The 18,249-nt window shown below is 32.0% G+C and overlaps 1 protein-coding gene across 7 annotated transcripts in view; it reads right to left on the bottom strand.

Annotated features, from left to right (window-relative positions):
- MIPOL1 (mirror-image polydactyly 1) overlaps positions 1–18,249 on the bottom strand; it is a 301,649-nt gene that overhangs the window by 224,407 nt on the left and 58,993 nt on the right. For 5 of the 7 annotated variants that reach the window (XM_027065610.2, XM_015061575.3, XM_015061576.3 and 2 more), the window contains exons 4-6: positions 9,683–9,902; positions 8,232–8,367; positions 6,811–6,916 (exon numbers count right to left, since the gene is read on the bottom strand). In XM_027065610.2, coding sequence (XP_026921411.2) covers positions 6,811–6,916; positions 8,232–8,367; positions 9,683–9,902 — 462 coding nt within the window. Of the gene's footprint in view, positions 1–6,810; positions 6,917–8,231; positions 8,368–9,464; positions 9,577–9,682; positions 9,903–18,249 lie in introns of those variants that run through there. The other 2 variants (XM_053224388.1, XM_053224389.1) reach the window with 2 other exon arrangements.

The raw sequence follows: 18,249 nt of genomic DNA, 5'->3' as shown, positions 1-18,249 counted from the left end.
AGAAGTATTAAAACCAGTATCAATTATTTTATGCACTTTTAAAGTACAATTTTAAGAGGAACTTAACTTACTTTCTGCATAGAATGTCTACTTTAAATTTTAATAAATGCCAATATGAAAATTCTATAAAATATAACTGCTATCTAAAGTTTTTCCAAGATCATTTGCTCTTCAAAATTAATTAAACATATGGAAAAAGTCTTAAGAATCATTTTCTGAACATTTTTTATTTTTGTTTTATTTTTTAAAAATTTTATTTATTTTTGAGAGACACAGAGACACAGAGACAGAGACAATGTGAGTGGGGGAGGGACAAGGAGAGATGGAGACACAGAATCTGAAGCAGGCTCCAGGCTCTGAGCTGTGAGCACAGAGTCTGATGCAGGGCTCGAACTCATGAACCATAAATTCATGACCTGAGCAAAGTTGGATGCTTAGCCAACTGAGCCCCCCAGGTGTCCCTGTTATTTTTGTTTTAAATAACTAATTATGACATGTCCTCAAATACTTGACACCATGCTAAATTTCATAGTGTAGCACACTTAATTAAATATTTCAATTGTTGATTGTTATTATGCATAACAGTTTCTCTGTTTACTCAATATTTATTTTGTTGGTTTGTTTGTTTTTTTCCAGAAAAACTGCAACTTTCCTAGGGAGAGAGCTTACAAAATTGGCCATACTCCACCCTCAAACATTATTTTACTTGGCACTCATAATTAATCCTGATTCACACTCACAGGATTCTGCAGCCAAAGATAATAATATAATCAATATTCTACCTATCGATATTTCTAACTGCTATATTTCACAGAGATGGGCCTTTTTGTTTTTATCTGAAACTTGAAATCCTTTTTCCTTTCAAATTAAAAGATCATATAGATATAAATATATAATGTTGTATTGTAATACAGTGAATGCATTTCAGTGTTAGATTAAAGGCTATCACATTTTAGTAATGACCACTGTCTATACAGAATAGTATTCTAACATGTATTACTTTTTAAAAGTAAATATATTATTTTCTATTCTTCTGATATATAGAACTCACTCTTGTTCTTAATCATTAGATGGTCAATATCATCTGAGATATGGTATACAGTATTAAACACTTTTTTGAAGAGAACAATGTAAATATTTTCTATTATACAACAATTTGTATTTTTTCATGTTTATTAGTTGTGGTGTCTTAATGTATTTGCTGTAATGGTAGTTACAGATCTATACTTTGAACATTTACATGTTAACCTGAATAGAAGACTTAAGTTGTAAGTTTCAGGGATTCTATGTTCTGAACTTTAGGCAATCACAATTAAAGTCCTCTCCTTCCTACCAAAAACAAATGAAAATTCCGTGTAATAAGAGCTTGACAATATATGTATCTTTTTTATTTACAAAATATCAGTCTAAATTTGGGTGCAGAGAAAAGAATCTATGTGTAAAGCAAAAAAGCAGATTAAATGCTTGCAGATTCAGTACAGCAAGCTAAGTAATGAATTATATGTAAAATGTAACTAAGATAGATGGATGGATGGATGGAGGGATGGATGGATGGATAGATTTATAAACACAAGACTTAGGAACTAAGGAGTTCTTTTGGCTAAAACCCAATATTGGCCTTATTTCAGTTTAATTGGAAGAGGATCTCAAATTCATCTTCTCCATGAGATATCAGGAACCTGGATTTCTCTTTGTACCAAAGGTTAATAAGAAATGTGTCTGCAAAAGTCAAACAGCATTAAATACCAAAAACTGATTATTATTCTACAGGAGTTGTTCTGTCATTCATAATCTCTCCATGCTCCAACCTTCCACAGCTAATCTTTAATGGATGACATGCAAGAAAGAAAAATAACTAACACATAAAGCAGAGACTCTCAAGTGAGCGTTTAAGAAATTAAAAAAATAAGGCTTTTAAAGAAATGTATTTTAAACAAAACAATGTAGAAAATGAAATATTTTTATGTGTAAAATTTGAACATTATCTGTATATTGCAAGCATAATACAGGAATAAAAATGAAGAGATATTACACTCTACATAATGCCCACTGAGCCTATTTGGGAAAACAGGTTTAATTGAACAAGTTATTTTTTTAATGTAACTACATCATGGACCTAAGAGTATATTAATGTTTGCAACAGGCCATATAATATTACATCTCACTGTCAAACTCAATTTAGGTAAAACAAATTTTGAAGTGTTTGTGGTTTCATCATTTTATTTAGTTGAGAAGAAATACTTAACTAAAAAATAGAGACTCAATGTTTCTGCTACGCTTCTCTAAAATATCCCCTACTATTTAAAGGTCATATATGTCAATAATGTTCAAATAATCTTATCCACATGTACAACTTAATGAGTTAAAACACAGTAAGAAGTCTTAAATAGCTCCTATGAGATAAATTTTTTGCAGTGGTAACACATATGGAATGAGCTAGTCATTTCAGCTTTTGCAAAATTAAAACCTACTTACTATGTATTTTTCCTTTATTTTCTTTAATGAAAAGATTTAAAAAATATTTTCTTATTTCCAAGCTACCTAAATACAGTTAAATCTTAAAATCAAAGGAAAATTGAAAACTGTGGGATAAATGAACTAATAAAAACCCTCATAAATTATTTTTAAAAAAGAAATGAGTATCAATCCCTTGTGAAACAAAAGCATATACAAATACTTATGGGATAGTTTACTTATATTACAAGTACACTTTGAATATACCCTCTATTAAATCAAGGAATCTTGAGAAAACAAGATGATAACATCCTCATCTTATCTACTGAGTGCTTTTTATGGGTTAAGCACTTCATACACATTATCTCACTTAAATGTCACAGCAACCTATAAAATAAGTTTTAATCAAAGCTTAGTGAGTCTGTCACTTATACATGATAAGTGGCAAAAAGATTAGAACAAAGGTCTGATTCCAAACTCTGAACATTTAACCCCTACTATAGTGTATTATGAGTGAAAAGTGAATACAGTCAAAAAGAAATGTTTGAAATCCCAAATCTGTCTTCTTCGCTGGTGTATATTCAGTGCCTAAAACAATCCTAGCACACAATGGCCCTTCAATAAATACTTCTTGGTTAAATTTTAAAAGAGTTAGCTTAGCTCCTATAAAGTGCCAAATAAAAACAGTATTGGTGGTGATGTCAAAAAAGAAGGGGAAGACAAGAGAGTCAACCATTTGAGATTTTATCACAATAGAGGACACAACGGGGTTTCAAAATTGCATGAAATCATGTCAGTTTGAATGACAGTATTTGTAGTATATAAAAACCAACAGGGAAGTAAAGGAAATAAGCTTGATATTATTTTAACAGTCTACATAAAGGTTTATTATTGGTACACATTAGATTAAAGCCCATATCTTTTGCATCCCAATTCTTTTATTTTGGATTCACATTTAAGTAAGATGTATTTTTAATTAAAACCTAAACAGAACAAAAGTCTCTTTATGACTTATGATATTATCAAAGATTTAAGAATTGTATAGAGATAAAATAATAAATATTACTATTAGCTACAACTTACTGAGTACCAGTTATATATTAGGTGCTTTTGTACATTATCTATAATCCCTAAAATAATCTGGTAAGTTAGTTAATATTCACATTTTACACGGCAGAAAGTAAACCTGGAGAAGCTCATAAGTAACTTGGCCAAAGGCGCACAGTTGGTGTTAATAAGTATCAAAGCTGTGATTTGCACCTGGGTCAGTCTGATTCTACGGCTTTTGGTCTTCCCATTATTTCAATGTGCCTCACAAAGAACTGGGCACCTTTGTTTCATGTGGTTTTTTGACTGTACCAGACTCTCATTCTTATATTTAATCAGGTGGGAAGACAAAATAGACTAACACATATGTAAGTTATACAACACACAAAGACACGCAAATAAATAAGGAGAAAATCTGAAACAAAAATGGCTTAGGTAAGATGGCAAATTTGATCACAGCCGTCATATAAATTTCATGAAACTGGTTCACGTGGTCGTTATGTATCAAACATATCACAGGAATTATTTGAAGATCAGAAAGTAACTATTAAAAAAAATCACTTCCTTAGTGATCAGTAATACTAATATCTAATCATACGAGTACAAATACTAAATCTAATTCACGATCATTGTATAAAACTTGAAAAGGCAGAAAACCATTAATTGAAACATTAATATATCCATTAATAATACAAATAAATTTGCCTCGTTTCATATAATGTACGTGTACACATAGATTTAACAAAATTATATTATAAATGCAGTTTTCCCCCTACTTTTCACTTAACATTAAATCATGAAGATTTTCTCATATCACCAAATATTTAGCAACGGTTTTCAGTTATCATATAATGTCTCACAGCATACACATACCTTATTTAACCATTCTCTTATTGTCTGATTGATGTTAGTTCTCTGGCTATTATAACTAACACTAGTATGGATATCCTTAATATAAATCTTTACGTCATGCACTATAAGGAAATGGCTATTTCCTTAGAGTACTTCATATTTTAACTGACATTTGAAAAATCTATAAACATATATTTTTATATCTTATTTGCAATTTTCAATGTTTACTTGAGATGTTTTTGCATGTATTTCTTTTAATGTGGAATATCTTAATTTTTTTTAAACAATTATACTTTGCTTAAGTACATTATAATACATAAATGTGTCATAGTTATAATGTACTTTACCAAATACACTTTTTATTTTGAATATAAAAATGAACCATGACAGAAACAAACATCAATACTGGTGTGGACTTTTTTTGCTGTTGTTATGTGGGTTATCTGTCCTTTCACATGACACTAAAGAACACATTTATCACATGTAATCATATTCCTATAATGTTCCTCTTTATCTATTAAGGTACTGACACAGTTTTTGTTGTTGTGTTTTGCTTTTTGACTGCACCTGATACCAGTTGGGTAGAAAATAAGCTACTAAAGACCATACGTATGAGAAAATATGAAAAAAATAATAAGTCTATCAAGAGTTAATGAATTTCTTACAGTTTCAAGCCAATGGATTTCTTAAGCAATTCAGTGTTTTTTTTAAATTTTGACATATCACAATGATGACTCTCTCTAATGTCATAAGTAAAATATCTTTAATCTTTTTTAATAAGATAGAACTGAAACATTAAAAAGATACACACTGAAAATTTATACTTTAAAAAAATTTCAGAGGATTTACATTTTGTGTCATTTTTATAACTAAGTGGTTGGATGTATCTCTTAACTAGATTGCACTGCTATTTTCATCAATTTAGGAGGCTGTAAAAATACTAAACATCTCAAATATTTAACATTTACTAAAATAATATTGTATAATTAATGAGAAATATTTGATTAACAAGAATCATAAAGCAATCAAATTCTTTCCATTGTATGCATGCATGATTCGTACTATTTAGTCAAAGGGAAGCCTTAAGTAAATACAAATAAGTAAATATTTGAAGTATATGATTAGCTATATCATACAAAAGTTTTAAGAGTAGATAATATTGCTTAATGAGATTTCACCTCCAAGATATAAGTGATCAATGCAAACATATTAATTTATGCTTTTCAGTAAATCAAAATGCCCTAAATCTTATCAAATTACTCCTGCAAGACACATGCAAAGCTATACAACACCTTTAAACAAATGTACTTATAATATCTTCCTAGTAATTAGCATATATATGATTATAAAAAGCCAACAAACTTCCAAATTGTTCTAAGTTTTTATTTGAATTATTCATTATTAACATATGGTTATTTTTCCTTAAAATATATTAGTCCCACATTCTCTATTAAAAAAGAAAAAACATTCATGGTAGTTTAACAGTACAGAAAAACAACCATCTATTATTTTAGTTGGAGTATTTATTTATGGTAATTTTGGTTATATATTCATAGTGATGTTCAGTTCTATTTTGTATAATAACATTTTAAAGACAGGCTATACCTGTGAATGTCTCTGACCTAAAAAACCAGAATTCTCTCATATATGCAACCAGGTTAACACAGCCTCAAACTAATCACAAAATAATTTCTTAAAATCATTCTAATTGATATAAAAATGTTAAATAAGTAATGTCTAAAATGCCTCTGCAGGTTAATTTCTATTATACTATGAAATTTCTCTCCTTAACATAAAACAGTGTGAGCAAAAGAGTCACACACTATTGAGAATCATCTGAACTTATCTGTAACATATCACAAATATATTTAAAAATTTTTTTCTTACAAAGACCTGTGAGTAAAGATAGACTCCAAAACATATTTAAGGCAGTCATTTATAATCTTAAACTCTGGCAACCTTTCATTTTAATCTTCTCAGTGAAAACATTATCTCCATCATCATCCACATGATCAGATAAAAATTTATTAATTGCACAAAACAGATTTTTGAATCAAATGTAGGTTTCCATTGGCAATGAATATATGACTATCCTCACACAAAAGAGAAGTATTTCCTCTCAAGGAGCTAAAACAATAAGTGGTATTTGAACTGCTGGTTGAAAGGTAGAGGCACTGGTAATCATTATTTCCCCTTGTTTGTTCAGGCCCTTCCAACAAAACAAACAACCTTTTTGTGATTGGATTGACATGGTGTTAACAATGCATTTAATGCCCAAATCAGTATGAATACAGGTAAAGCTCTCACTAATACCAGTACCAGGATGTTAAAGCCACCTATTTTCTATGCAGCCAAAAAAAAAAAAAAGAGCCTCCCCTCCTTTGACAAATAAGCTAGTATGCTAGTATTCACTGAGCCACATCATATAATAACTCTCTTAATACTCGTCTACTATACCTGCTGTCTTCTCAGCAATATGAGCTTCTGTTGCTTTCTCCTGGAGTTCCAGCCTAAGCTTTAGTTTTCTATGTTCCTTATCTTCTTTAGTCAGTTTTTCTTGAAGCTAAAACACATTGAAAGAAACATAGTTTCTTATTCGACAAATTTCTTACAGAAATATAATTAATCCCAAAGTAAAAGCTATTTTTTCCAAACCCTTACTTATTACATTTAACTGCCTAAATACATAAGTCCAAGCGGGGTGGGGGGGGGGAGGGGGAAGAAATCCCACAATGTTTAACATTTTAAGCTATTTTTAAAGTAATAATTAATAACCTATAATGATAGAGAAATTATAGAAACATTTTGATACACACTTGTGTATTTATAGGCAAATGAAATTAAAGAGGGAATGACACAATTATTAAAAATACTGCAAAAAGCAATCTGATCTGTTCTTTTGTCTTAAAGCAAAAGACTTGGAAGGCACTACCCTAATAAAAAAACAACAGCTTTACAGCTTCTCTTAGTAATTATAATACTTTGAAACAAAATTAATTAAGATAATAATCTTAATATGTGAAACAAATCTCCTTTGAGAATGCTATCCCATCATATTCCATTTAAATCGGCACTGGCACCTGATTTAATAACTGGCATGTAATAAATAATTACTAAATGAAAATACTGAACATATCTCCTACTTTCATACAGAACCCCTCAATTGTTTGTCATTTGTGTTGTTTTCCATCAGACATGATCAACATTACTAACAGCATGCCTCAGTTTGATTAGGTCAAAAACTAGAATATGAAAATCAGAAAAGTATGTAGAGGTATGCAGAGCTTAAAAAAACAGAAGGTATAGAAAACAAACATTATTTAATAACATTATTATTAAATGTGCAAAGAAATGTAACTAGAAAGAGTCAGTAAGGATAAGACACATGACATGACAAACTGGACTGGACAAAATGTAGCAGTATATAACACAAGGAATGTGACGGTATTGCCAAAATTTAATCACATATATTATTGAGGTGAAATACAGGGCACAGATGCTAAGAAAAAAAGTTAAGTAACATGAAATCATTCATTGTATTTCTCACTTTCTGTAATACTGAAGTAAACTTTTACTACCGTTAAAACTTGAATGAATCTTTTTTTTTTTTAAGGTACCTACTCAGGGTACTACAGATTTATGAAAAAAGAAGTGATATCACAGGCCAGCAAGGCAGGAAAGTAAAGAAATTGCTTTTGATAGCCAATCTCTCAATACAATCATACTCTGATGGTATGGTATGGTATGGCAACAACATAAAGCTACCATGAAAGGCTAAAAGTACATGATGAAACTGAATTATGATGGGCAACAAAGCAAACTTATAAGGTCAACAGCTAAAAGCACACTGTACAATTATCAGACTTTCTATATTGTACCTTTTTATTGCTTGCTCTGAGAATGTCCAATTCTTTTAGAAGAAATGCTATTGTCTTCTCTTTATCTAAGTCTGAAGTAACTTGACAAGGGATCGTACACTCACAATGCAAATCATGATCTCTATGTTCCATAATGCTGTAAGAAAAAAAACTATTGAACTATATACATATATGATTTCTACCATGCGGAATCTATAATTTTACACTTCAAATGAGGGAAACCAATTTAATGTTAACAATAATATATAAAGTTACTTAGTTTTAAATTTCTCTTGTTATATATTGTTAAGAAAATACATGGATGGAAAAGAATGAATATATCAACGTCACAGAGTCGTTAATCTATCAACTGAAAGCATTTAGTCATTTCTATAGAAATTCATTGCTCACTTTTCTGAAAATGGAAAGAATCATACTTTTTTCAGTGTGGTTGACAGAATATCATATGTTTGTTATTAAACTCAAAACAAAACTGAAAACCTATTCCTGTAACATTTAATGGTAAATAATTTTTTTGACATTTTGTATGCTATTTGAGGACAGTATCGACTTGCCAGCAGGTAGTAAAAAGGAAGGGAAAGAGATGGACTATTTTTTGAAGGCATTATATTAAACTTGTAAGCATAGGTAAACTTTAGAGTCTCTAAGAAGCAATTAAGCAGGGAGGTCTGGGACAGTCAGTGCAGTTCTACCTACCATGTATACCTTCTGTTGCAATTATATTAAGATATTTCATACTCTGGCTTTAGACCAGTCTCTACTATTTATTTTTCCCACATGGTTATAAAATGTTTACCACCTCTTCATTCATCCCTAACCCTATGCCCCTACGCAGTAATTCTGCAGTATTTTCAAAATATATGACTAATTATGGAAGTACTTTAATCCCATAGAGGTAAAAGTCAAAGGGGTCACAAATTCAAATCCCGTCATGGGATAAGTAGGTAAGGTGAATGGTAAAAGCTGTAGAATGGAAAATAATAAAGAAGGCAAATGGGAAAGTACAAGGCCCTTCTAAAAGTAATCAAACTCCTTTAAACAAAAAATCACGCTAATCAAAGCCAAAACACATCTTTGGGCTAATTTTGTCCTACAGTTGCCATTTTTTGGCTCTGATGAATAATTTCCCATTTATGTCAACTTAACAGTTATTTCCAGATCCAAAATGAAAGGTCACAGAAAATAATATTCAACAAGAAGGAATAAAATCTCATGGCCTTCATTTAAACTCACCTTATGCTTTTTCACTTAACAATCTACATCCATTCTATCAACATAATGAAAACAGTAGAAAACTCTGGTAGACAGCCCAAATTCTAATAAGTTAATGATATGTCCAATGTAGCTGAAGCCAAAAAGAAAAAAGGGAGAGACGAATGGGGCAGGGAGGGAGGGAGGAAGAAAGAGTTCTCTCAATCTTACTTTCTAAATCTAAGGCTGCCAGCACTCACTTGGATTTTTCAATAGTGCAGTCAGCTGTCTCATCACCTGGATAAGGAAAATTCCTTGATCTCTGCCCTGGCAGTTCTGTGTCCTCATAGGTGGCTTCATTAACCAATTCACTGGATTTCTGATGCATGCTTTCCTTAGAATTCACAGTTGGTTGCTCATCTGGCTCTGTACTTTTGTTTCTCCCTGTAGTCTCTTGTTCAAGGTAACTATGGGCTATCTCTGTATTTAAAACAAAACAAAAACAAATGATACATGAAATACCATAGCTACATATTAAATCATTGAAATGAATATTTTTGTAGAAATAGGTGCTCTCATAGCTTTAAACATGTACTTACTAGTCTTACTCCTATTGTAATCAGGAACGTACAGTGGTTTTTCCACATCTGGTGGGGGCATTTAGGGCAGTGGTTTACAACCTTCACTTCAGGTTGAAATAACCTGAGGAGTTTCTAGAAATCCTTAGCCCAGACCACATCTTGTATTAATTAAATCAAAATGTGTCAGAGTGTCCAAATGACTTCAGCATCCAACCAAAACTGAGAAACACAGATTTAGGGGCACTGTTTTCTAGATTTCTTTTCTAGATTTCAAAAAAATAGGATGTGATACGCAAATGACTACAGAGAAGTGATACTGTGCATGCAACTCTGGTATCCAACTGCCTGGGCTAGAATTCCAGCTTTGCCTAGTGCATAACTTTCATCAGGTTACATAACCCATCAAAGCCTAAGTTTCTTGTTTGTAAAATGAGAACATAAGAGCACTTTTACTTGAGTTACTTTAAGGGCTGACTGATGCAAAGTACTTGGCCTAGAGTTAGGCACATTGGTAAACGTTAGCTATTATTTTTGTAATCATTATCATAATATTAAAATTAATACAATATAAGAAAAATTATTTTTAACTTCCATCTTATCAGATATATATTATACATTAGAAAATCTGGGGCGCCTGGGTGGCTCGGTCGGTTAAGCATCCGACTTCGGCTCAGGTCATGATCTCACGGCCCGTAAGTTCAAGCCCCGCGTCAGGCTCTGTGCTGACCGCTCAGAGCCTGGAGCCTGCTTCAGATTCTGTGTCTCCCTCTCTCTCTGCCCCTCCCCTGTTCATGCTCTGTCTCTGTCTCAAAAATAAATAAACGTTAAAATTTAAAAAAAAAAAAAAAAAGAAAAAAGAAAATCTGTTTTGTAATGCCTGGCTATCTCATAAAAATTATCTTAAGCTGTAACTAGTATATAACAGCTATTTCAAAGGAATAGTATATCTAATACTATGGTGAAATTTTTAGAAGAAAATGACACACATGCAACTACATAAAACAAACTCTTTTACTGGTAAATCAGACCAACAGGCACAAATACTGATTGTAACAAATACTTTATTATTTCCAGTATCAATAACTCTTGAACTTTAAAAAGCAAGTGAATCTCACCTGCTTGTTGATGATGCCTTTTCCAACCTGCCAAACTTAAAATCCTTTTAAGCAGAAAAGCAGAGGAGAGTAGTTTTAGAATAAATAACAAAATAGGGGTACTTATAAATAAGCAAATCATTTCTTAAGGAGAAATTCTTTGCTTGTGGATATGCTGAAACTAGGTTAAGCCAGTCATAAACCCTAAGTCCTGGGCATTATCTCGTTGGTAGCTGAAGCTAAATCAGAAATCACTTGTTTTTAGTAAATTACTCTCAATTTCACTTTGTTTGACGAAACAAATAGGGAGACTATGTCATCATAATTATATGCTGTAAGGTATCTATGAAACATTAAACAGTAAAACATTATACTGTTTTTATTTAAACTTTAACAATTCTAGGTACCTGAAAATTATCCTGTTGGTTTTTGACATTTCAAAACACTTACATGGTTTGCTTCAGATGTTCATCAGGCTACTTTTCTAGGAGAAGCTGGTGTTAGTAGAATGGAACCCTCAAAATCTGAATTAAGGAATTTTATAAATGGACATTAAAAAATACAACTGTATCTATAAACCATGCTTTCTAACACTAACACGTAATTTTAAAAGTACAGCTTGAACACATGGGTTTGAACTGTGCAGGTCCACTTATCTGTGAATTTTTTTCTTTTATAACTACAATAGAGTAATGTAAATGTATTTTCTCTTATGATTTGCTTAATAACATTTTCTTTTCTCTAGCTTATTTTATGGTTAAGAATACAGTATTAATACATACAACATACAATACACGTGTTAATTGACTATAGTACTGGTAAAGCTTCTGGTCAACAGTAGGCTATTAAGTAGTTACGTTTTGGGGGAGTCAAAGTTATACAGGAATTTGAGTGCAGGGGGTTGGATCTCCTAACACCCAGATTGTTCAAGGATCAACTTTTACTAAAATGAAAGAGAATTACAGTTTTCCATCATCTACATTACCATTACCTTACCACTATGTACAACTCGTCCCATATTTTTACTTCTGTATTTCTGGGTTTAGTTTAGCATCTTTCTTCTCCCAGTTTCTAATTTCTAACCTCCTAGTGTTTACTTTACCTCATTCTTGGTATGTATACTTTCTATCTGCTTACTATATTTATAGCTCTTTTTCTTACTTCAGGTTACTTAATGTCAAGTTTTGTGTTCTGCTGAATTCCTGGCAAATCAGCACCTTTTCACCAGGGAATGTACTATTTTCTCCAAACTCAGAGCTTCCCAATAAAAGGACTCTATGCAGATCCCTCCTGGATTATAGTAATTATAATCTCTTATAGTATAATTAAAATAAACTCAGCAAGTTCTAATGTACTTCTGGAATTTAATTCTAAATGTTTAATATTTTTGAAGAACCCTGTACTGTGTGATTTGGCTCTGATTAATTAAAGATGTTTCTAATCTTGCTCTGTACTAGAAGCTTTTAAACTCCTAACTGTAACTGTTTACCAGGCATTTGGAGCCTGCTCTGTAAATCAAACTATCCATACATATTCTGCCAGTGAAAATTTAATTTTACTTTGGAGTAAACAAGGCTGATTTATAAAATTTTCCTTTTGTCTGCCTATTTTTTTTCCATTATAGCAAATGTTGTTTAAATCTTCTTTCAATGCTTTTCTACTCTGCCATATTACATTATCCTAAATCAGAATTCAACTTCTGTATAGGAAGTTTGACCCTTCTAATTAATCTATTTATTAACTAATTACTGGAAACCTCCAATATGATATGTTATATGAAAGTACTAGGAAAACAAAGGAGCGGGAAACAGACTCTCCCCTGAAGGACTCTAGTATAGTGAGGAGGCAAACCGATCTGACGATTTGAATACAACGTAGAAATGGCTATACTCGGGTCATAGAGACCAAACATAAAACATACTAGACATACTGATGCTCAACTAGAAGATTCTGGGAAGATTTCACAAAGGCATATGTTCCAAGAAAAGACAAGTAGGAATGTGCAAAGCAATCAACTACCAAACAGTTTGAGTTAGATGATGTAATGAAAAAGTTGACAGACTCTAAGAATAAAGTAACAGGAAGAACAAGCATGGGTACAGAGGAGAAGGAATGGCTTTAGGAAAAACACAGACATTTTTTGTATATCTTTCTTGAAATGACAAGATGTTATAGTCAGGGAGTAAAAATTCCTAAAATGAGTGATATGTAAGACAAAGTCCAAGATGTGGTTCATCTGGGAATGGGTAAATGAAATAGACTGAAGGTACATGTAGAGGAAGAAATCAAGGAATCAAGGTACTGAAAGTGTTATCTATTAAAACACTGAAATCATTCAGAAAAATGGCAAGCAATGGAAAGGAGAAATGAGAGCCAAGACTTCACTGACTGCATCAACATGCTGAAGAAAACAGAGACAAATGAGAGAGCTGAGAGGAATTGATTGTAGAGAAGTCATTTCTTTTTATCTTTTTACTTTGAAATAATTTCAATCTAATAAAAAAGCTACAAAAATCGTACAGAGTTCCTATGTACTGAGTCAAGGCACCCAGATTCTCCAAATGTTAACATTTTACCACACTTGCTTTATTGTTCTCTTCATTCTCTCTGTATCTACCTACCTATGTAATTTTTTCCATAACATTTGAGAGTAAGTTGCAGGCATTATGTACTTTGACTTTTCAAGTCAAATTTAAGATACTGCTCTATCATATTGCATTTTGTCAAGTTTGATTTACCTTTTTCAAGGCCCAACTTAAGTTCAATTTCTGAGTTAGTACCATCTCCAACCAAGAGAAGATGATAGCACTTAGTGACTCTAACTCAGTCTTCAATTATTCTCCCTACACTCTCAAGCCCAAAAGAAAGACCATTACTTTTTAAAAATATTTTTATTTATTTTTTTTTTGAGAAAGCACGAGTGGGGGAAGGGCAGAGAGAGAGGGAGAGAGTAGATCTGAAGCAGACTCTGCAATGACAACAGACAGCCCGATGTGGGGCTCAAACTCACAAACCATGAGATCATGACCTGAGCTAAAGTCAGATGCTTAACCAACTGAGCCACCGAGCTACCCCAAGAAAGACCATTATGAAGTGATAATGGGGTGAAGCCACTAAAAGCTTCAGCTAAGCTATCTGGGTTGCCCCATCACTTGAAAAAGTATTGCATACAGAAGTATAAATATATGTCAATACAATGCAACAAAAAGGCAAGTTACAGGTCTGTTTTGCACACCAGTCAATTGGAAAGATAAGATATATATTTAAAAGAAAAAAACCCTATTCACTTCTAAATATCTCTAGACAGATGAAAGTTTAAAACTAAAACTATTCTATTAATTCCTCTCTCATATGGTTTAAAATGGAAACTCTATAACCTTTTTTAGTAATCTGCTTCAGTGTTTAATCAATGTCATTATTAACTATTCCATCATTATGACTAACAAAATTATTACTATTTAAATATTTTTCTCCATATGGACTTAGACAATAAATTATCAATGTCTTCTTCATAATTCATAAGACTCTGAAGTCTAACTTTCTTTCCTAAGAGTTAAACAACAGGGAATTTTTATAACTACTATCAATTCCTTTAGTTATTTATTTGCTCTTCTGTGAGAACTGTATTATTGGGCATAAGAATTTGACCACTTCAAACCAAATATATTTCCCAGTTTTTGCTATTACTATCTTATGCTATCACTACCATATTAGCTTATCCTGTGACCATTTCAAAGTAATTTTACAGAGGAAAACTACTAGTTATTTCTCAAATTGCTATTGCTAGAGACAGTTTACTCATCTGGGCAAAATGGGTGGATTTTGAAAAGATTTTGGGGGGGATTTTAATACTTAATACATGTACCTAGGCTACCTGCAATATATGCTTTGAAGACCCTCTGTCTCTCTAGTAACTTTCATGCTGCTTCCAATGGATCATTTTCATGATCTAACAAAGTCTCTATTTCTGGAAGTACCAGTATGGGCAACTATCTTAATGCTAGCATTGCTATTAAATTCTCAATTCCTTAGTCTAGAAAATTTATTGTATTATACCATTTCCTACCCTAGGAAAGAAAGCCTTAGGATCCCCTTAGGGTTCAATTGTCCAGACAATTATACATTAGTTAATGTAGAATACACTCAGTTAAATTGAGGCTACCCAAGAAATCATGACTCATGGCCAAAAATAACTGTTATTTCACAACTACTACACAGAAGTGAGGAGGTGGCTAGAATCAAATAGGGATTCTTAAAGGCTGGGAAATTCTGTTCTGTCTGGCTTTGTAAATAGTTTGTGACAACTGGTATCTGTGTAAACGGATTTGATGGTCCCCTGGGGGGGTCAATACTGTTTACAGAGCTGTTTCTTCGGAGTGGCTGAGCTAGAATTGTCTCTAAGGATCCTACTGGGGTTACTCAGAATAGCAACATCACAACTACCTGAGAGCTCAGGGGCAGAAAAGAGAAAGGGCAATAGAAATACCATAGGCAAGTACATTCAAATAAATGGATCCTCTGCACCTTCAGATGCAGGTGATACTTAGGGGCATTTGTATCTAAAATGAACCATAAAGGAGGCAATTTATTAATGTTCTTTCTGATGCTTGCTAACACAATGGTCATCACTTCTTTAAATTTTTTTTTTTTTGGAAGAGAAAGGTTATTATTTATGCTATAGCATCTAATTTTATAAATATAAAAAAACCCAAAAACTTCATGTTTATAGCTTCTTTCTTTTTTTATATTATCTATTACCACACTATGTAAGAACATCAAAATGATAGGACACTTTTTTGCTATTAAATAAGACTGCAAATTTGATGTAATTACAATAGTAGTCCCATATTTTAAACCAAAGATGTCTTTTTTCAATGGTAAGGATTTTTCTAGGTGAATATTAGTTTCAACATAATCAGAGCAACAGTAGCAGTTAGTGGCCCCAAATAACTTCTACCAATTTCTTAAGTAAGTTAAAATGTAGGTTATCTACGTGTGTGTACAAATACTATTTATCTCCTTTACTAAATAATTGTTTTTTATGCGGGGGAGGGTCAATTTTCCACAGATGCATACATTGGCCTACCCCCACAACCCCTGCCAAATATAAAAGAAAAAGACATCAGAAACTTACGCCATTTCATAGTGGTCTCACCCACTATAAGTGTATAGAAGATAAAAGTTTAGAACTTCCAAGCAGAACACTGGTGAATTTAGATTTCCTAGCAAAACCACAGTGCATGGGCCAAACTGCAGGGTTTGAATTCTGGCTCCACCACATGGCTGTATGACCTTTAGCAAATTACTTAACCTCTCTCATCAATTTCCCTATCAATAAAAGTACATAATAACAGTACCTATCTCAAAAGGTTGTTATGAGGATTAAATTATTTAAGTTATATAACCTCTTGGAAAAGTGTCAGCACAGAATACATACTCACTAAATGTTAGCTATTATTATCTGCAAAACTCTGCTTTGCTAAAAACAAAAGATTTTTTTAAAGCAAAAATATTTTTAAATTAAAATATAAAAAGAATAAATCAAATATAGTAAAAATTTATTACAATATACAAAGACATGGACATAAAAACAAATACAATGCCTCATTCAATGAGAAACATACAATAAAAACAAAATACTTAATGAGGTTAAAACTTACAGTTAACACATAATGGTTTAAAGCACGTAGAGGATTATCAAACGAACAAGTTACACAAGTAATATGACTTCAAAATTTAGAAACCCTGACACTAGCGAAAGATCCCACAGAAAGAAAATTTAATAGTATATTTCTTTAAATTCAGTCTCATAGTAAGAAAATTGCCTGTTTCTGCAACACAATTTGAGCACTCACTATATTGGCACAATATTAAATATAATCAAGACCACAGCTAGCAGATCACAGGCACTTATCCTTCAGATATTCTAATTTAGCAGTCACAAGAAATTAAGTAACTTTTGGATCTCCAGCTAAAAAAATACAAACTTTTCACTTGGATACTGGATACTCTCTCAGGGAGGTTTCAATATATTTTGGCTTTAACAGCAGTAAGAAGAAAAAAGAAAGAACTATAACTTTCATTTTCATTGCTATGCATACACACTGCCCACATTTCAAGTGCTCAAAGCCACACACAGCCAGTGGCTACCATGTTGGAAAGCAAAGATATAAAGCCTTATGCAGTTCTAATAAGGTGTTTTATATATAATGAGAAGTCAAAAACACTGAGGGCAGAGTCAGGATGTAGCTGTAAGATATTGAGATAAGATTTTACAAAGGTTTATAAAGTTGGAAAATCATGAAACCTGTCAATATCACATAATTTATTCATTTGCACGTGAAGGTTCAACATTTAAATGAAACTACATCTTTTACATTCCTATACATGGCTGTGTATCTAGATAAACATACCAAAAAGAAGTGGTGAGGTTATTTCATCTTTGATTAAGACAATCTAATGACTTAGTGTACCATATTTCAAATTACCCAGTGGCAAGCCATGAAAATTATTTTACTGGAATTTTGTTATTTATTTTATTACGAAAAAGGTATTTAAAGTGGTGGTACTACACCAAATTTTTTAAAGTGTTTGTTTCATCAAGTCTGCATAGTCATGAGCACATCAATATTCATTCTCCTGGGGAAGAGATGAGATTTCTGTGTAAGAACTAACTTCTATCATAATGTTTCAGATTCTAAATTCTAACATCCTTCACTGTATGAAGACCATGAACACAGTACAATAGTGTAATCTCCTAAAGCTTAGGCTTCCTAATTAACTTATGAACATATCACATAAATTAAAGCTCTGTAAAACTTGTATCATCCTATTTAAACCATTACAAATATTATCTAGGTTGAAATAATTGTGAAAAGTATCCTAAAATTTTATTAACATAAGAGCGATCTTTATTCCTTTTTTCTTCAGTGATATGAATTATTTTGGCTACCTACTATGCATTTCTAACCTCTTCAGCCTTTCTCAATTTGTGGTATAAGAATAATTTATATAAAGTAATTAAAATATGAATGAACTAGGTAAGTCTTATATTTCCACAATCGCAAGTAAAACAGGTTTCATAATTATTTTTTGTTTGTTAAATATGAACACATACCGACTGTCCGTGAATTCAGCAATTTCATCAATCAC

The sequence above is a fragment of the Acinonyx jubatus genome, chromosome B3, assembly GCF_027475565.1.
Source record: "Acinonyx jubatus isolate Ajub_Pintada_27869175 chromosome B3, VMU_Ajub_asm_v1.0, whole genome shotgun sequence".
NCBI classification, from domain to species: domain Eukaryota; kingdom Metazoa; phylum Chordata; class Mammalia; order Carnivora; family Felidae; genus Acinonyx; species Acinonyx jubatus.
The sequence above is the reverse complement of the archived record's forward strand: the minus strand, read 5'-3'. Positions and strand labels throughout refer to the sequence as shown.